Consider the following 20,720-nt stretch of genomic DNA (forward strand, 5'->3'; position numbering starts at 1 on the left):
TTATTTTTTTTCCCCATGAAGCTCAAAAGGAGAATTTTTAAAGATCTTAAAGTAGCTCTTTTCTACAACAATGTGGTTTAAGTTCCAACAAGGACAAAAAGCACCATAAAAGTTTCAGTGTCGTTCAGTGTTGGGGCTAATGCATTACAAGTAATGCGAGTTAGGTAATCAGATTACTTTTCCAAGTAACTAGTAACACATTACTTTTAAATTTACAACAAAACATCTCAGTTACTTTTTCAAATAGGTAATGCAGGTTACTTTGTTTTCCCATTTATTGATTGACACCTCTCCTGTCCCCATGTTGAGAGAAATTGTGAGTACGTGCAGTGGCGTTGTGTGTGCTGAATCAAAATGGCTGTTATTGTAGTTCTAGGCTAAATGTGAGCATGCGTTTACTCATCTCTCTTACACAAAAAAGATTCAGTATTCCTTAAAATGAATTAAAATAGCGAAATGCAAACTCAGAATATTAAGCAAACCTGCAATAATTAAATGGTAAATTACACAAATATACTTTATGTATTTAATCTCACTTTATTAAGCAATGTCTTTGGTTCTGACCTTCTATTCAATTCAACCATACAAATAAGAAAAAAATCCTATAGATAAACATCAAGAGTGTAAAAGTTTTAATTTAACTTTTAATTTAACTTTTGGTTTAAAAGGGCCTTTACATTTGCCAAAAATATAACATATTAACATTTAGTTTTGTTTTTTGTGTAATTAAAACAAACAAGCAAGCCCAGCCTGGATGAGAATGCAAAAGTAACAGTTACTTTCCATAAAAAGTAACTAAGTGATGCAATTAGTTACTTTTTAGGGAGTAACGCAATACTGTATGTAATGCATTACTTTAAAAAGTAGCTTTCAACAAAATGTGAGATGTGTGAGAACCAATGACATTATTAATGGCATCATAGCCCTATTTCTGTAGTTCATACGACATAAGTTGCTATCTATTTTGTAAATGACTGTTATGGATCTTATTGAGAATGATTCTATGTTTAATTTTTAAAATGTTTTTTGACCTTTTAATGTTTAATCAAAAAGTCAGAACTCTATCTTTCAGTGAAAGTGACACACTTCTCTCTGGTGACATATAGGCTACCAGAATTCTCTAAACATTTAGTCCACTTAAACCCACCCCTCCACAATCAACTACAAATTCACATTCATTTTTGAACGCAAAGCCCAAATCTTCAAACCCAATCAACAACCAATGGATAGGACCAAGTCCCCACCCTACTCTTTGTCTTTTTCACTAATTTGTTAAACTCGGATGTACGAAACAGAAGAAAATATATATCGCTACTTCCATTTCATCTCCACTTTAAGCTATCATAGGACTTCAGAAGACTTGTAATATAGCACACAAGTCATATGGACTACTTTTATGATGCTTTTAGTCCTTGCTGAAGCTTGACAGCCATGGTCATGCCGGTGTCATTGTAAAAATAGCTAATGTAAAGATTTTCAAAATATTTCCTTTGTGTTCCATGAAAAAAAAAAAAAAAAAAAAAATAATTTAGGTTTGGAATGACGTGAGGATGAGAAAATATTCTGAACTATACTTTTAAAGGGGACATATCATGCTAAATCCACTTTTTTAGCCCTTAAATGCATTTTGTTGTATATTTGGAGTGTTTAGAAGTACAGAAAATTTGAAATTATTCTCTTCAGGTGCTTCGTTGATATCTTTATATTCTGTTTTGGTCATATTTTTCAACCTGTTCCGATTTTTCTGTTATCTATGACGTTTTGTGAACAATTACGTCACAGTATTTGCAGCGGAACTGCCAAATAAGGACATTGACTTCCGGCCCAACACTTCGAGCAATCCGCCATTTTTATTTCTCGCTGCAATATTGTAGTCCAAGCTAAAAGATGCAGAAGTTACGAGAGGGTAAGTTCAAATATTCGGTTGTTGGATGTAGTAACCCACACGCTTCATTACACCGTCTAATGTAGATGAACTGCCGCGCTTGGAGACAGGCATGTTTAACTGAAAGAACGAGCAGAGAGAGAGAGAGAGACCTGGTCGCGCGCACGCACTCTCTCTCTCTTCGGAGCCAGGCGAAAGTGTAAACAAGACACCGTCTCCAAACTAGACGCTGTCTTGCTCTCTCTCCCTCGCACATATTAATCAAAATAAATCGACACGGTGGTAAAAGGTCGGAAGACCAAAGTTTCATGTGTAAATACAGTAACACACCATTGCGGTACATCCATATGAAGACGTTGTTCTGCAGGTTCGTCGTCTTCATTTTCATCTCGCTCCGGCTCCGACTCTGGCTCGAACATGTAAGGCTGGCTGGACAAGTCTTCCGTTGTTGACATTTTGTTAATAACGTGTGAATAAAAAGTTTCTGTGCCGCTAGATAATCGTATCTCTGCTATCAAACTACAAAAATGGCCGAACGGGGTGGAGTTGAACCTCTGCAACCTGGAGAGGGGGCAGGGTATGAAGTGTCTCAATTGTATTTAAAGAGACCGCACCAAAACGAGTTGCTCTCAGACGCACACCAGAAAAGGGGTAGAAAAGGGTCCTGTGGAGCTATAATAATGAGGAATTCAGACCCAAGCATTGCAGTTCCGCTTTATATAGACTACAAATGTATGATTTATATGTAAAAAGGAACGATTTAAAAGCATGATATGTCTCCTTTAAGGTGATGCATGCACCCAAATTCATTATAAGTGAAAGTCATTATGAAGTCCACCAGCTCTATTTTGTTTACTTTACACTCTCATTTCCTCTTTCTTAGATCTCAAGCTCTGTTCTAGGAGGAGCTTCCTTAATAACCATTAATAGAAATAGAAAAGCAGAAGAAATGACTTTGAACCTTGCAAGGAGGGGGGGAGAACATGCTTTTGGTGTCTGGCTGAAGTGGGAGGGGCTCCGGTTGATTGACAGGCACTTCGGCCTCTGAGGATGGAGCCTGAAACAGGGATGTCGATGAGTGAAATACTGATCTCACAGATGTGACGAGATCACTTCATGTGATGTACTCTTACCTCCTCCTCTTTAGGATAAGGACGTTTCACTCCTCTGGGTTGAGTTGAGTCAGGTGGTACATCCATCGTCCAGTATGACCCCTAAAACAGGTGATTATTTTAACTTCAGTATTAATATTTGAGAGTCTGTTAAAACTGTTAAAAAAGTTATTAGCATGGCAATAACCTCAGATATTAATGAACAAAATAATAAAATATTTGACTACATCACCTTCCCAGGGTCGCTCTGCGGTCGAGGAACTTTCCGGAAACATTTGTTGAGAGACAAATTGTGCCGAATTGAGTTCTAGGAGAAAAAACAGATATTTGTCTACATGTATCTGTATTTTACATATAGCTGAACAAAATGCAGACTTGGTGAGCATCAGAGACTATATCAGATATATATCAGTCTTTATATGATTCATTTCCTAAAGTCTGTTTTTAAACATGCCCAGATTCCTCAGATAATCAGCACCGTTTCCAGTTAAAGAGCATCATATTTTATTTATCTTTACTTCTTGTGAAGAGATTGCAACACCTTTCGTTCATGACTACACACCTACAAACTGTCATTTCCCATTTACTACAAATCTGTATGTATCATACACGTTTTATGTACGCAATAATGAAATACAGTCTGTTTGACTCCTCAGTAAAAAGCAGAAGTTGTATTGTAACAGTAGGATAGTTTTAAAGTTATAAATAATTTTAGTGGTTAATCTTAAACTTATTTCAGTTCATTGCCAAGGCAACATTTATAATTTTCATTTAGTTTTTTTCCCAAATAATATTTATATTCTATTCTATTTCAGCTTCATTGCAATTGATAGCAACCCTGCATCAAGACCCCCCCCCCCCCCAAAAAAAAGAAACCCCAACAACACAGAACTATATGATGAAAAATTATGAAATGTTACAAAAAATTGAAGTTTGAAAGCTGAAAATCTGCAAAGATCTTCTTTTAGTTTAACTAATCAATGAGATATAAGAGTGATATCAATTTAACAAAAAATGTTTTAGTGTAACCATCAAGTACAAAGTAATAACACATTTTCCTGACAACTTGAATACATCATAATCATTATTTAAAAAGTGAACAAATAATAACAAATGGTAAAAAGTTTTCCCGCCCCCCACATATATGAATTACTAATTCATAAATATTATGTTTTTTAGGTGTTGCACCACATGACATTTTACAACCTAAACTAACCTAGCCTTGTCAAAAAAACTCAAATTATCAGATTGTTTTTTAATTCTAAGAAATAATAATAAAATGTTATGCCAAAATACTTAATGCTTTTTTTCTTTTCAAGAGTTTCATTCTTTCAATGAGATTATTTTCTTTTCAGTCTTCATATCAGGACAATTTTATCACCCTGACATGTTTATCTTTATGCCACTGACCCAAAAATACCAAAAAAATAAAAATAAAATAGCTTTCAGCTACATTTATGTTTCTCAAGTTTCTGTCCAGACTTGTTTATCAAATCAATAATGGTGTAAAGCCAAGTCCCTGCTCGAGCACAACTGCATTGCATCGAGCACTATTTAGCACAAGGAAGTGGTCATGTAGTGGTCTGGACTTTACCTTCCATCCTCTTCCTGCTTTGCTGTAATAAGGAAATGTATTACTGATCCATGTGTAAATATCATTCAAACTCAGCTTCATTTCAGGAGTAGAACTCATTGCCATGGCTATCAGAGTAGCGTAGCTGTGGGGGGGCTTCACTTTGGAATTAGATCCATGGGACAGTGTAGGTATGGGAGGGATGTCCTTCTCTCTTCCTCGTTCTTTTTTCCGTTCCACTCTTTCTTTTCCTGATCGCAAGGTGCTGATTCCCAGCTGAGGAAGCCAGTCAATGCTGGTTAAACTAGAGTCCAGTTCAGAAGCCATGCTTAAGGGGATGTCTGAGAAAACAAAACATTATGTAATACTGTGTGTTATCTCATGCATTCCAGCTAAGCTGTGTAACCAAGTCAATCATGCCGTATGCAGTTGTAAGGCAATGTGATTTAAAAGTATGCTGTAAAAGAAATCTAAATCTTATTAAAACCGTATTAAGTATATGGTTTGAAAAACAGATACTCATATCATTAGTTACTGCATACTTGATTAATCAAAGGAAATGTTAGATACACTTATAGATCTATTTATTTCTAATATAGCATTCTAAGAGAAATGTTTGTATACGTATAATAGTTGAGTGAAGACATACCTCAATCCTGTCAAAAGGCCACCGACTTCACCCTGTAAATTTTTAATGCCGTCATCTGTAGCACAGAGGCAGATGAAGGATCTCAACATACATTTATTTGTCCTTCTTCTCTCTTCTATGTTTATCGCTGCCTTCATTAGCTGCCTGAAGAGTCTAAGTTAACACGGTTTGTTTGAAATTTGTGTTTGGGAGAAGAAGAAAAAAACTGTCGGAAAAAGTTCTTCCCTTTCTTTCTCTTTCCCCTCCCTTTCAGCCTGTGTTGAACGTCACACACTCCACCCTCCATTTTGACATTTGAGAACTCAGTGTGTTTCTCCTCCTCTTTTTCGTTCTCTCCTCCTACTTTCATGCACTTTCAGAGTTTTACTGGTGAGTAAGTTCCTGTTTCACTGCTGAAATAAGAGAGGAGTCGAGCTACTGGCGGGAACACACTGTAATAATTTCCATTGAGATTTTCTTGGTCCTATGACACAGTGATATTTGGATCCTGGTGGATTTCACACTTGACACACATTTCATAATGCAATGAGACAAAAAAACAAACACAGGTATTAGACACATATTAACACCATATGCATAATCAATAGGCGTACACACAATACTTTATTCTTATTTTATAGTAATGCATGTAAAGAATATAATCATTTGGCAACACTTTACAATAAGGTTTTATACATTCATGTCACTTTACATGCATATTTATAAATTAAAATGAACCTAGACCATTCAATGCGGCAACACTTTATAATAAGGTTCCATTTGCTATTTGTTAACATGAACTAACAATGAAAAATACTTCTAAAGCATTTATTAATCTTAGTAATCTTTACTAACTGATCAAAAGTTATTACTGATCATATCATTTAATGGACTTGAGCTAACATGAACTAACAATGAACAGTTGTATTTTTATTAACTAATGCTGACTAAGATTAATACTGTAATGAATGTATTGCTCATTGTTAGCTAATACATTAACAAACATTAGATCTTACTGTAAATGTTAACATGAATGCTGTAAAAATGCTCATTGTTAGTTTACGATACCTAATGTATGAGCTAATTTTAACATGCAGAACCTTATTTTAGTGTTGACATTAACAGAATTTTTGAATTTTCTGAAAGCTATTTGAAATGTTAAATATTTGCGTTTCTATGAAAGTAGATATTATTTTAATATGCAAATGCTCAAAGTCCAACAGGTTCAGAGAGCAGTTTGTGCTGATTTTTAGTAATTTATGTAATTATGTCTGCAGGGTGTGGTGTGCGACTGGCCCTATAGAGAGCTGAAGAAGGACAGCAGGCCTGTATCAGGGGAGGGGTGAGCCAAGAGCTTCTGGATCTGTGTGCGAAAAATGAAGGAGGACAGGTCAGAACATGAACGCAAACCTAATCACCACAAAATCCCATCCACCTCAGCGCCACCTCATCATGCTCTCATTCAGACACAAACAAACCTAAAATTACAAGCAGGGATGAAAAAAAAACAAAAAAAAAAACGTTTGCAGAATCACATTATTTCATTAAGGTCTTATATAAAAAGGGACAGTTCCTCAAAAACTCCAACTTCTGAAAAATGAAAGAGTAATAGGAATTAGGTCTGTCAAGCTTAAATGTAAAAAATGTTTTTAATTTAGCCAATGCAAATTGTGTGCTGTATTCCTTTTAATACCAGCTGTTTATGCTGTGTACATGTGCATTAAGATTTCCCCTACATTGCATATATATTTTTTTATTTATTTTTTATTAGTTTTGCCTTTAAAACTGTCTTAATTCTTCATGGCATAGCTTCAACAAGATTTTGGTCCATATTGACATGATAGCATCACAGTTACTGCAGATTTGTAGGCTGTACATCCATGACGCAAATCTTCTGTTTCACTACATCCCAAAGATGCTCTACTGGATTTAGATCTGGTGGCTGTGGAGGCCATTTAAGCTCATTGTCATGTTCAAGAAACCAGTTTGAGATGATATGAGCTTTGTGACATGGCACATAATCCTACTGTAAGTAGCCATCAGAAGATGGGTATACTGTGGCAATAAAGGGATGGACATGGTCAGCAACAATACTCAGGTAGTTCTGTGGCATTTAAATGATGCTCAGTTGGTACTAAGGGCCCCAAAGCGTGCCAAGAAAATATCCAACACACCATTACAGCACCACCAGCAGCCTGAACCTTTGATACAAAGCAGGATGGATCCATGCTCTCATGTTGTTTACACCAAACTCTGACGCTACCATCTGAATATCGCAGCAGAAATCGAGACTCATCAGACTAGGCAACGTTTTTACAATCATCTGTTGTCCAATTTTGGTGAGCTTGTGTGAATTGTAGCCTCAGTTTCCTGTTTTTAGCTGACAGGAGTGTCACCGGTGTGTCTTCTGCTGCTGTAGTCCATCTGCTTCAAGGTTTGACATGTTGTGCGTTCAGAGATGCTCTTCTGCCCCAGTTGTAATGGGTGGTTATTTAAGTTACTGTTGCCTTTCTTCAGCTTGAACCAGTCCTGCCATTCTCCTCTGGCATTAACATGCCATTTTCACCCACAGAACTGCCGCTCACTGGATATTTTCTCTTTTTTGGACCATTCTCTGTAAACCCTAAAGATGGTTATGTGTGAAAATCCCAGTAGATCAACAGTTTCTGAAATCCTCAGACCAGCCCGTCTGGCATCCCTTTCAAAGTTACTTAAATTACCTTTCTTCCCCATTCTAATGCTCAGTTTGAACTTCAGCAGACCATAGCTGTGTTTGAAATCGCCCCCTATACCCTTGTTCAATATTTCCTATATTACTCCACTAATATGTGTGTGTGTGTGAATTCGAACAAGTGCGCTGGAATGATTGCCGCTTTTGCATAGTTTGTGCTTTCTGTTTAAGGGTATAGGGGGCAATTTCAGACACAGCCCATTTCTACATGCCTAAATGCATTGAGTTGCTGCTATGTGATTGGCTGATTAGATATATCCATTAACTAGCAGTTGAACAGGTGAACCTAATAAAGTGGCTGTGGTGATCTATATATATACACACACACACAAACATTTAAAATTTCTTGAATTACAAATAAGAAAAGCTATATATAAATTTGTAATAAATAAATGATAATATGCACAAGAAAAAAATCAGATGGATTTAGAATAGATGCTGACAGACAGGTCGGCAGGTACCTCTTTAAAGTTGGGGTGTTTGGCATCCTGCACTAGCTGTAATAATACTCCCTCTGTAGTGGTGAGAAACGCCCCACTCTGCTTCAGTCGTGACAGCGCAAAAAGACGATCTGTATGACTGAAAAACAAAAGGCAGATATGTTTTCAAAACCCTGACAATCACTTAAAGAATTGACTTATAGGACACATCAGATTTTACACAACCACCTCATCTTTAAGCAAACACCGCGAAATTCCTCCAGTTTCTATAGACCTTTAGAAAAAAAGCTTATAGATGCCATCCATCATTTGACTTGTGGGTGTGAGTAAAGACAAGGTATGTAGGTGTCTCACAGGTTTTCATGTTTTATCATAACGCTTTCCATAAGATACATAAATATAAAATATCACAAGTTTTAAATTTTGTATATTTTGAACAAAATTATTATTATACCTTCGAGAGGAGACAGCATCTGCCACAATATGGACCTCCATGCCTCTCTCCAGAAGATCATAGGTTGTACACTACATTAAAACAACAACCTTAAAGATCATGATCAGGAGACAATAAATGTGTCAGTGAAACTAAAAAGTGCCATGGAACCAGTTTAAAAAATGACGTTACCGCAATGCACGCTTGAGCCTCGATGCCACATAGTATGACTTGCTGAGGGTCTCCCAGGCTCTTGAGTGAGCTCTCGACACTGTCCGTCAGCATGGAGAAGCTGGTCTTTGTATGAGGCTTCAGGCCCTCGGCCCCCAGCTCAGGAACAGTGGGGCCCAGACCTTTAGGGTACTGCTCGGTTAAAATCTGAGGGATGTTCAAGATTCGACATGCCTGGAAGTGAAACAAAATGTATCATGTCAATTTCCCAACCAACAATGGAACTGCCATATTACTAAGATTTAAAAGGATATTCCTCACTCAACGGTCATGTTTCTGATCCTCGGCAGTCAAAACAGACCAAACACAATAAGCCTAACGTTTTTTGATGAATGAATGTGCAATATTTTGTTTCAATAATATTTATTCTTTTAATATCTAGTTTTTTTGAGGGGATTTCATGGTACTACAAAATATTCACCTCTATATTATGCACCATTATTTCTATATAAATGACTTACTAGTATTATTTATTATATATTTAGACATTAGATATTATCAAACACTGCTTCATTACGGCTGATTTGTAGATTGTCCCATTCGTTTCCAATAGCGGTAAGTTTTGACCACAAAGATCACAAGTGTGACTATTTTTTAAGAGACGATTTAGCCTTTTCTAATCATGTCAACAATTTCTTGTGGTCAAATAGCAAGTGCCACAACATTCTCCATGTTTCGTACCATTGCAATGAAGTAAAAAAAAAAAAAAAGTAACATATTTCAGTCTAAAATGACAGAAGACCACCAGAGGGATGCAGTGGAGACAGCACATTTAATATATGATTATAGATTGTGTTATATGAAGACCACCAGAGGGATATAGATAATGCATAGAAAATCAGGTAGCTGACAAGATGCAGTGGTGACAGCACATTTAATATATGATAATTATAGATTGTGTGTTATATGAATACTGCGGCAGTTCTCATTAACTGAAGGTGCTGATTGTACCTGTAGCAATCTTGCTGCATTGCTCACAATGTTTGTGAACTGGAAAATATTGGGTCTGAACTTCTCCTGAATGTCACACAGTAGCAGCACTGAGCCTTTGGTGGACAGCCTGCCAATTCTGGCCACTGAGGAGATAACCAGGTAATTATATCACATGTGAACTGTGAGTCTTTGTGCCGGGGCCCTCTAGGGGTCTGGGCTTCCAGGGGGCCCCAATAATTCTTAAAATCATTTCAATTTAGTCATAATAGCATAATCTTAATTGAAACGCTAAATCATTAAAAAATAAAGATGCATATCTTTAAAACTGATTTTTTGATTTTGTTTATTGTTTCAGACAAAGTCAGAAATGGAGTCAGAAATGTTGTAAATGTTGCATTTCATTTTACTTGACAGTTATGAGACTCTAACACCTCAACTGTAATGAAAATAAAAACCAGCATGTCTAAAACGATGTCGTGAGCCACTTTTATTGTAATAAAAGTGAAAGTACGTAGGCCTAGGCTGAGCTCCTAATGTCCTGCATGCAAATAATTCTTCTCATACATTATTAACACATATTTCAACCACAACTGCGTTGATAGTGTTGTTTCATGAAGTTGTTTTGAAGACAATTTCATTCAGCGAGGAGTACTTACTGTTTGCAGTGTAATATGAGGGAGTCTCAGACCTCAAAGATCAAGTCACCGTTACCTGTGTGTTATATAAGTGTCCCCCTGCTCGTATTGGTCAAACTGTTGTTGAAACTCTGGTGAAGTTTATATGGTAATGACTAAGCCGAGTTCAACACTAACAGATTCATAAATGACAGCAACGCACAAAATGCAGATACAGCGACTCGATACAGCACAAAGGTATATCCTGATATCTACGTGTGCCCTTGAAAGATATATTTCCTTGATTATTATTACAACAATGCAGCACGATTCGCTCACTCGCTGTTACGCAAACCCCCACATAAGAGGCCACTAGTGGTGTTTGCTCGTGATTTTGAGTCAATCTTTCAAATGAACGATTCAGAAGGAATCGTTCTCTTCAACAAGCTCCATTTAAAGAATGATTATAGCAAGAGCCAATAGAATTCGAGTAAGGTCTGTAAATGAGAATTTCGTTGGTTGGACATACTCAACGAATCCGCCCCCTTCACTGAAAGAATCTATTTTGTGTTTTGAGACTCGAGCCGGAGCAGTACTGAACGAGTCATCTCGTTTGTGAACGAACTGAATGAATAATGCATCGGTTAAGTAAATGATTCACTGGCTCACCTATAACCCCAACACACAAAAATACCCTTTGGCGTAACGGTGTGTAACCGACAGAAAGGAGCACTGAATTTGAAAGAAACAATGTAATGGATAGATTCAAAAGATTCGAGTCAATGGGATGAATCAAAATCCCAACCACTGTTCAGTGTTCACTGCCATCCAGATCCATTAGAGGGCGTTGTAAGATTCAAATCAATTCAGTGTAGTTTTTTCTTTTATTTATTTTTTGTACTGAACATATGAATTTACATGTAATGATTTTAAATGCATGCATGCAATACTAAAAATCAGTAACAGTAATAGATACCCGTTATAATATAATATTTTAATGGCTTGATATTTAAAATTGACCCGGAAGTGTTTGGGAGTGGCCACTGACCTTAGTGGGCGCACTCTCACGGCCTTGGCGTTTCACAGATTTTGTGGAAAATATAGGGTCTATTTAACCTATCTCGATGTTTTTGAGGAATACATGAGCTCTTCCACGAGCAAAGCCCTCGTTTATTCCAGCACATCATCTGGTGCATGTGTGTGTTTACTCTAGGTCTCTTTTAAAGCACGTTTTCCTCATGCTAGTCTTTGTATGTTCTGAGCGCTTCTGGAAGACTCCAGCTCGACTCCTGCTGCTCTTATTAAACTCCGCTTTGCTTTCCCAGGGTCGCATTTTTCCCTTAGAAAATCTGTCGTTTCTTAACGCTTCACGCTTGGTGTGAACTTTATTTATTTATTTGTGAGAAATTCGCAGCCACCGAATTGCTAGCTTCAAGCTAGCCCGCCTCACCCTCAGTCGGCGTGTTGGAGCTGCTGGAAAATGTCAGATTTTGACGAGTTTGAGAGACAGCTAACCGAAAATAAGCAAGGTGAGAAATAAAGGTATAATTGTAATGAAAGTGAGGGATTGGACAAGTGTTACAGTTGATGTGGTAGTGGTCAGTGAGTGGATCTGTTTCCTGCAGCCTGAAGGGTGGTCTGCATCATATTGCACAGGAGAAAACCAGACAAATGTAACGTTAGTGCTCCTGTCTTATGTGTTTTGCAAACCTAATTTATAGAGGATGTGTGTTTGGTGGATGGTTTCACCGAGATATTGAGCTTTATGTTGATGTATGCATGCAGAAATATTAGCGGGTTAGTGCTGATCAGTGTTAAAACATCACCAGGGCTTAGATAAAAAAATGTGATAATTAAAATGGCATCTATGCCTTATGTTATCTAGTTATATTTAGTTAAAGGCATAGTTCACCCAAAAATTAGAATTCATAATTTATTCATCAATATATTCTTTTATGTTCCACAGAAGAAAGTCATACATTAGAATAACATGAGGGTGAGTAAACAATACAGATTTTAAAATTTTTGGTGAACTGTCCCTTTAAGAATTGAAATATCACAGTGACCATTTTAAATAACTGAAACCTTTCCCCACATATAGACAACATCCCATTTCAAAAATATATGCCCTCATTAATGTACAAAATATCATTTTGTACACCAAATATTACTTTAACAAATACAATTTCTGACTCTGGTGCTTAGATGAGCTGCAAGCAGATATAAGTTTGAATAAACATATATGTTGAATTGAAGAAAATGCTCATTGTATTCATGTTTTGCACATTGCTGTGTAACTCAAATGTGCAGCGGACCGAGACAAGGAGAACAAGCACCACCGGCGCAGTGGCTCGAGAAGTCGTAGCAGAGACCGGGACAGGAAGAGAAGGAGCCGGGACCGTGACAGAGAAAGGAGAGGCAGCCGAGAACGTCATGGAGATAGCAAGGACCGCAGACACAGACGCAGGTACGTGGGGAAAAAATGTCAATTCTTAGGGGTCATTTCAAATAGCGTCATCGTTGGTTTCTCTTTCTCCCTGTGCAGTCGCTCCCCACACCGTGAGAAGAAAAAAATTAAAGTGAAAAAATATTGGGATGTTCCTCCTCCTGGATTTGAACACATCACACCCATGCAGTACAAAGCCATGCAGGGTAAGAGTCTGTTTTTCATTCTTTCCTTCTCCAACCCCGTTTACTCCTGCTGTGATTCATCTTAATGCAGTTATTTCTGGTTATGTACTGCCTTAAAATTGTCTGATTGAACGACTTGTAATTAAAGCTTATAACTCTACTGTTCACAAGTTTGGGATCAGTTTTCAACATTTCAACATTTTTTGAAAGAAATTACTACTTGCTCAGTATTAAATTGATCAAATGGGACAGTAAAGACATTTTATAATGTTACATAAAAATCAGTTCAAATAAATGATGTTCTTTTGATCTCTCTATTCATCAAAGAATCCTGAAAAAAAAAAAATCACAGTTTCCACAAAAATATTAGCCTAAGCAGGACAACTGTTTATAATAATGTTAATAATGAAAAATGTTTCTTAAGCACCAAACCAGCATATTGCAATAATTTCTCAAGAATCAGGTAATACTGATGACTTATTGAGTAACTGATGAGTAATTCAGCTTTGCCATCACAGGAATACGCATGTCTAACACTTGTAAACCTTGTTCTTCGACTTCAGCTGCTGGTCAGATCCCGGCCACTGCTCTGCTGCCCACAATGACCCCTGAGGGTCTGGCTGTGACCCCAACACCTGTTCCTGTCGTGGGCAGTCAGATGACTCGACAGGCCCGGCGGCTCTATGTGGGCAACATCCCATTTGGCATCACAGAGGTGAGGTTCATTATTATCTGAAATCCATTAGTATTTTGGTGTAGTGGAACGTGTGATGATCTTTCCGTCAACGTTACAGTGAATCCAACTGTATTTTTTAAATCATTGTACAACAAATTCTTTTGTTTTATGTTTTTCTTTGTTCTTGCTCCAGTATGATAATAGCAGTGCTCTCTAATTTTTATTTTATTTTATACATAAATAAATATAGGAGTCTATGATGGACTTCTTCAATGCTCAGATGCGTTTGGGTGGCCTGACTCAGGCCCCAGGAAACCCAGTTCTTGCTGTCCAGATCAACCAGGACAAGAATTTTGCCTTTCTGGAGGTCAGTCTTCATTCTGAGCAGTAGACCCTCTTTTTTCCCAACATTTTGGGAGTACAGTGGTGTAGTCTACGTGATACGCAGGTATACGCCGTATACCCACTAGAAAAGGCCAAGGATTTGCGTATACCCACTTAAAAAAAGCGTGAGGATACGTATCAACTTCGTTTTGTGTCAGAACTTTCACACTTTCATTCATAAATTCACCCCGTCTGTGTTTGCGAAGCGACGGATCGAATCGCGGAATCCAGTCACAAATGGAACTTGCTATATAAAGCAGAACGTCACGGAATTTGGCTATTTTTGAATGAATAAATCAAAAGTAGCTGCTGTACAATGAATCAAATCTCGATATGGACTAGTGTCTATGAATATTAAAGTTAAAAGAGACTGCAATTGTTCTACGCGTCTCTGGGAATGAGCGCTCAGTGTGTGCTCCACTACACACACACACACACACACACACACACAGAAGCACGCGTGACTCACGCTCGTGGGGTTTTCAGCGTTTCACTGTATTGAGACATGATGTAAGCTACACATGTGCATTTCATCGCAGAGCTGCTATGAGAGTCACTTGATGAGAATTTCACCATTTAATTTGATAAAACTATCGTCATTCATTCGTTTCATATACACACAGAAACTGTTATGTCTTTACGACAACCTGTCAAAATAAAAGTTCTGTATAACTTGAAGAAATTATAACAGAAATATATTACTATTGCACAGAGTATACTTCAGGCCTAATAATAATAATAATAATAATAATAATAATAATAATAATAATAGTTTATTAAAACACACAGAAACTCAAATGTCTACAACCCACCAAAATAAAAGTTCGGTCTAACTCAAATTAATTAGAAAGAAATTGCACAGTAAAATGTATTTTAAAATAACAAATTTTTCAAAAACACCATTTCTAAAAGTAAATTTGTATTTGTGCCTATAATGCTTTAAAAAAAAATTGTTGAAAATTGTCAGCTGATAAAACCTGTGCTTCAGGGACCGTATTCATATAACATCTAAGGCTAAAGGTAGCTCTTAACTGACTGAGTTAGATGGTGATTAACACTAAACAGTAGAAAATCAGTCCAGTCTCCCCAGCTGTAAATGTCATTGGCTGTTAAAGTCTTGTGTTGCTTATAATAAATTGACATGTTGATAACACTTAGTATTTCATAATGCTCTCAATTACATGTCGATGCATACTGTATGCATTAGTGAGTGTGGTGGTGCTTATGGGGTGACGCTCTGGGATGGGTGAGTATGCGGGGGGGGGGGGGGGGGGGGGTTATATTAGAGTATACTCACTACAAAAAACTAGACTACACCACTGTGGGAGTATAATATGAATGTTATTTTTATGTTTGCTTATACAGTTCCGCTCAGTGGATGAGACTACACAGGCCATGGCATTTGATGGCATCATTTTCCAGGGACAGAGTTTGAAGATTCGCCGACCACACGACTACCAGCCTCTGCCCGGCATGAGTGAGAATCCCAGTGTCTATGTCCCAGGCACGTCACTCTTTTGCTCCCCCAATTCTTGTACGCTCAATGTTTTGCTCTCTTCAGTCATAATTTCATTGAAACTATAGTGATTGATTTAATATGGATCATTTTTGGTCACACTCTGGTTCTCTCTCCCTAGGTGTCGTTTCCACGGTGGTGCCTGATTCGGCCCATAAACTCTTTATTGGCGGTCTGCCAAATTACCTCAACGATGACCAGGTTCGTATTAAAATAGTATTATGTGGCAGCAAGTTCCGGTCACTGAGGGCTGCTGAGCTAACTATTGATTGGGCAGAACTGATTTCCCAGTATGTTTTATCTGCCATTATTCTGAGTGTAATTAAAGTAGAATTGTTTTGTCCAAAGTTTTTGCATAACTTGGCATGGCTTGTTGTTTTTAGTGGCTGTGCGGTCCTTAACCCCTGATGACAACACCAACTACAACAATGTGATTATGATAGCTTTTGATATTAGCATATTAATTATGATATTGGCAGATATGCTAATCGTTTGACTGTGCTAAAGTGAAGAAGCGGTTAATACTTTACTAAAGGAAATATAAAAACTTTCCATGCTCCTCAGAACAGATGCATCCACGAAATTAAAGCCTTTAAGTTCACATGTTTGCATGGTTGCCATGTCTGCGTAACAAATCTAGCCCAGTTGCCAATCAGAAATAGCCCAAATATCAAAATTTAAAATGTCACTCGTACACTGTCCCTAAAATACAGTATAGTTTTCATAAAGGAGCTCGCAGGAGCACAAAGTGACGACTCACAAAACTTAACATCTAGCACACTTTTATAATATAAAATATTTCAGGCAAATAACATCTAGCACACTTTTATAATTGGTAGAATATAAAATATTTCAGGCAAATCTAATTTTTGCAATATGTCAAACCTTTATGCCGTGGTAAAAAATCAACACGTGGCAACCATTTAAAAGTAACCTAATTTCGCAAGAAACCGCTTGTCATTGTAAAAAATGCATTTATTTAAAAAAATCTATATTTTAATTTATGATAGTTTATGATAAAAGTCTCTTACGCTCACCAAGGCTGTATTTATTTGACAAAATACAGTAACAACAGTAATATTGTTAAGTATTACAATTTGTAGTAGTATTTCTTTTGTTTGAAATGCGTGTGTTCTATTTGCATATATTTTAAAATGTAACTTATTCCAGTGATGGCAAAGTTGAATTTTCAGCAGCCATTACTCCAGTTCTGTGAATATTCACACATGTATAATATTTATATCAAAGTAATTTTAAGTTAATGATTTTTCTCTGTTCCACAGGTGAAAGAATTGCTGACATCGTTTGGTCCTCTGAAGGCTTTTAATTTGGTCAAAGACAGCGCTACAGGCCTCTCTAAGGGCTATGCTTTCTGTGAATATGTTGACGTCAATATCAGCGACCAGGTGATAAAAACACAAGCATTAAAATGACATAATCAGTCTGTCAACTCCCAGCAAATAACATAAGCTTATACAACACTATCTGCACAACACTATCACCCAACACTTACCTTTTTCCTCTGCATGTAATGGGCTTCATCACATTACATATATGTACATATATTACATATTCTGTTTAATATGGGCTGTATCTGTAGATCCATTAGAATGAAATAATTTGGCCAGGATTTATCCATGGGTCAGAAAACAGAAATGAGCTAGAGGCGTGTCAGAGCTGTTAATTGACATCCATGTTAACCTCTCCAAGGCACACTGTTCACTGTCACAGGCCATCGCGGGGCTAAACGGGATGCAGCTGGGGGACAAGAAACTCCTGGTTCAGAGAGCAAGCGTCGGCTCCAAGAACACCACACTGGTGAGGGACGGTGTGAATGCATTCATGTTTTGAGTACCTTTGTGTGTGGTTGATGTGCTGAATCTCCTATTATTTCTCACTCCCATCCCCGCTTTCTTTTATCTGAAGACTGGTATTAACCAGACTCCAGTTACCCTTCAAGTTCCAGGTCTCATGAACAGCTCGGTGACTCAGATGGGTGGCATTCCCACAGAAGTATTGTGTCTGATGAACATGGTGGCTCCAGAGGAGCTGCTGGATGATGACGAGTATGAGGAGATCGTGGAAGACGTCAGAGACGAGTGCTCTAAATACGGTCAGGTCAAGAGCATCGAGATTCCACGCCCTGTAGACGGCCTGGAAGTTCCTGGCACTGGAAAGGTTTGATAAATACATGTACATTTCAATGTCAAATTTAAAAGTAATTTGTTAAAACTGTTGTCTATGGGTTTTTTTTTCCTCTCTCTTTTTCCCTTAGATCTTTGTGGAGTTTATGTCAGTGTTTGACTCTCAGAAGGCAATGCAAGGCTTAACAGGAAGGAAATTTGCCAACAGAGTGGTGGTGACTAAATACTGCGACCCTGATGCCTATCACCGCCGCGACTTCTGGTAGAGACTGGACTGAATCAAGAGCGAGAGAGACGCAGATGGGTGTGATATCAGTCTCTCGGAAACCCCTTATTTTGTAGGTTTATGAGGTCTGAGAGGGTGTGAGCTTTCTTTTTAAATCTGGCAGACTAAAAACATGACTTGTGATTGGTCAGAATGTAGCGAACCAATTATTTGTCATGTTTTTTTATGTTGTTGATGGGAACATTGAAGTATGTGCAAAGCTATAAGATGGGAAAATAGACCGTACTATGTCATTGTCTACAGAAAAGGATACAATTAGACATGCCACTAAATTTCCAGCTTAATTTTGGCGAATAGTGATTTTTCGTGTCAGTTTTTTTCCCCTCAATTTTAAATACCTGCTCTATCATCTGTACAGCTCACACTTTGAGCCAGACTGGTCAGATAGGAGTGAGAGGAGGATTTAAAGGAGCAAGTGAGGGAAGAGAAATGATGACAACAGCAGAAATGAATGTTACACTCAAACAAGAAGGTGAGAGGGGGTATTTGAGGAGAGAAGTCTTTGTTATTTTGATATGGTTTTTATTTAGGCTGTGAAATGAGGTTTCCTGTGTAAAAGTGCAGAGTTTAAAAAGCCAGATGAGTTTCTGGATTGTCTTTTGACACCACACATGTATGAGGTAAAGCTGTTACAGGCATCTTATCTTGTAGAGGGTGAATATTACCCATTAAGTCTATACTGTCTTCTATCTTGCCCCTCCTCTCTTTTCCTGCTATTTCTCCTTCCTTTTATAATAGTTGTACTGTTTCTTGTGAACCCTATTTTCCTGGCCCCATCTAAACAAATTTATACACAGTGAAAAAGAAACTTGTCTCTTTTTTTTTTCTTTTTTTTTTATACATTCTGATTCTGTATCTAACTGTCCACTGCTGTTTTTTTAAAACTGTAATAAGCTGAGTTGATTTAATACAATGCATTTATGTATGAGGACCAGAGAAACAATCTGGTGAAATAAACCAAATGCGTTTGAATTGAATCGCAACACACTGCATCTGTATTCTGCCAGCAGATAGTGCTAACAGGCACTGCTCACTTCTAACTAGTTTATCGCAGATTCGGTATCTGAGTATTATGAGCAATGGGTTAGTCTGTAGTCAGTCTGTTTTTAGACTCGGGGCGGGGCCATTATTTGGGGCTGGCGGGTGGGGAATTGGGATAGAGTGTTGTTGATTTGATTTTTTCTCAAATAAAAAAAGAAAACAGGAAAAAATATCAATGAAATATGTTGATTACCAATATTCATGTGCTTCTATGGGTTGACTGAAAACTATGAAATGCAGAGAATTAGAGATTATGATGAGTTAAATGTGCTTCACAAATCCAGGAGTAAAAAAAGTCCTCTGCACAGACTGAGGGGGAAGTTATTTATTGGGTGGTTAATATTAATCGATTATAATAAACTGCTTTTAGCTGCTTGACCAAGGGTATGTGAATATAATAAAAAAAAATTATGTAGAAAACGAATAACATAACTGGTTAAAACACTGTCTCGTAGTCTCAGTTGTCATTGGCACAATTACGGACCACCTGATGCATGTTGTGGAAAAAAATTGTACAACATGAAAATTTTCCCTGATGAAGGTCGTGAGACCGAAACGTTGCTAATAAAATTTTGATATACATTTGCAAGTATTGATAGTGTGCGGGAGTTCCTTGTTTTTTTGTTGTTGTTTTTTTGTGAAAAAATTGTTTCAAACCTATTGACCGGTACTTTTCAGGGAGCCAGGAAAAATTTGTTCACAAGCTCAACAGAAAAATCATCTGGTTCAGTCAGCCCGGTACTTCTGTTTATCACTTATGTGCCCTCCCACCAAAAAAGAACCATTTTAATGTATTTACTTTAATGTTTTTTCGGTAACACTATTTTACAGTGTCCTTGTTACATATGTTACATGTACTTACTATAGTAATAAAAGTAAATTATGCATAATTACATGCAACTAACCCTCTACTTAATCCTACCCTAACCCTACAGTAAGTACATGTAGTTGCTTAATATTACTTAGTACTTCAATATATATTTACACTAACAATGACACCTTAAAATAAACTTTTTACGCTTTTAACAAAAAAAATGCACCTGGAAATTAATCACCTGCAATATCAATAAATTAAACACTTCTGCTGGAAAATGATGGCATATGGTGTGAAACATACTGACAAATTTTTAGTTTTTGCAAATTTGTTAACACCATTTATATTAGCCAGCTAGATAACATTATCATGGAAACAAATCAGCAGTTTGCAACAATGTTGAATTTGACGTTAACGGCATTAAATAAATAAGATACTCAAGTGTAGTTTTATACTCTGTTGTTAAAGTTCAGTGAAATAGTGCTCATTACTTTGGAGAGATCACAAAGACTTTCTATTGATTTATTCAGGGCTGTATCTAAAACCATTAATGGTAAGGCTATGGCGTTATGTGAATAAACTACTACTAATGGATGGATAGAAAAAAGTTCTGTTGTATTATTAGTGACCATCTTTTTGGCTTCATTA

At 37.2% G+C, this 20,720-nt stretch overlaps 2 protein-coding genes across 10 annotated transcripts in view; one reads left to right on the forward strand and one right to left on the reverse strand.

The window, feature by feature from the left end:
• foxj2 (forkhead box J2) overlaps positions 1-10,758 on the reverse strand; it is a 15,435-nt gene extending 4,677 nt beyond the window's left edge. For 2 of the 4 annotated variants that reach the window (XM_079895450.1, XM_079895449.1), the window contains exons 1-5: positions 5,220-6,493; positions 4,592-4,911; positions 3,230-3,304; positions 3,019-3,099; positions 2,847-2,942 (exon numbers count right to left, since the gene is read on the reverse strand). In XM_079895450.1, coding sequence (XP_079751576.1) covers positions 2,847-2,942; positions 3,019-3,099; positions 3,230-3,304; positions 4,592-4,897 — 558 coding nt within the window. In that variant the 5' untranslated portion in view covers positions 4,898-4,911; positions 5,220-6,493. Of the gene's footprint in view, positions 1-2,846; positions 2,943-3,018; positions 3,100-3,229; positions 3,305-4,591; positions 4,912-5,219; positions 6,562-8,390; positions 8,509-8,823; positions 8,895-8,994; positions 9,208-9,984; positions 10,110-10,622 lie in introns of those variants that run through there. The other 2 variants (XR_013823768.1, XM_079895451.1) reach the window with 2 other exon arrangements.
• Positions 10,759-10,928: 170 nt separating this feature from the next.
• Positions 10,929-19,418, forward strand: u2af2a (U2 small nuclear RNA auxiliary factor 2a). 6 transcript variants are annotated; one of them, XM_079895454.1, is made up of 11 exons: positions 10,929-12,109; positions 12,891-13,047; positions 13,126-13,232; positions 13,775-13,926; positions 14,138-14,254; positions 15,637-15,805; positions 15,909-15,988; positions 17,071-17,193; positions 17,498-17,605; positions 17,714-17,965; positions 18,063-19,418. In XM_079895454.1, exons 1-11 carry the CDS (start codon positions 12,061-12,063, stop codon positions 18,195-18,197), a joined length of 1,449 nt encoding a protein of 482 aa, XP_079751580.1. In that variant the 5' UTR covers positions 10,929-12,060; the 3' UTR covers positions 18,198-19,418. The 6 variants fall into 6 exon arrangements, with proteins under 6 accessions (XP_079751580.1, XP_079751581.1, XP_079751582.1 ...); XM_079895455.1 differs by having other exon boundaries at positions 17,519-17,605; XM_079895456.1 differs by having other exon boundaries at positions 15,637-15,775.
• Positions 19,419-20,720: the final 1,302 nt, after the last annotated feature.

The sequence above is a fragment of the Squalius cephalus genome, assembly GCF_949319135.1.
Source record: "Squalius cephalus genome assembly, chromosome: 15".
Lineage (NCBI taxonomy): Eukaryota > Metazoa > Chordata > Actinopteri > Cypriniformes > Leuciscidae > Squalius > Squalius cephalus.

Bases quoted from the DNA above. Each gene is read 5' to 3' on its own strand.
- u2af2a (XM_079895452.1), top strand. From the start codon at position 12,061: ATGTCAGATTTTGACGAGTTTGAGAGACAGCTAACCGAAAATAAGCAA. The intron at 13,233-13,774 runs GTAAGAGTCTGT...CTTCGACTTCAG, and splicing joins GCAGTACAAAGCCATGCAGG to CTGCTGGTCAGATCCCGGCC. The intron at 13,927-14,137 runs GTGAGGTTCATT...AAATAAATATAG, and splicing joins TCCCATTTGGCATCACAGAG to GAGTCTATGATGGACTTCTT.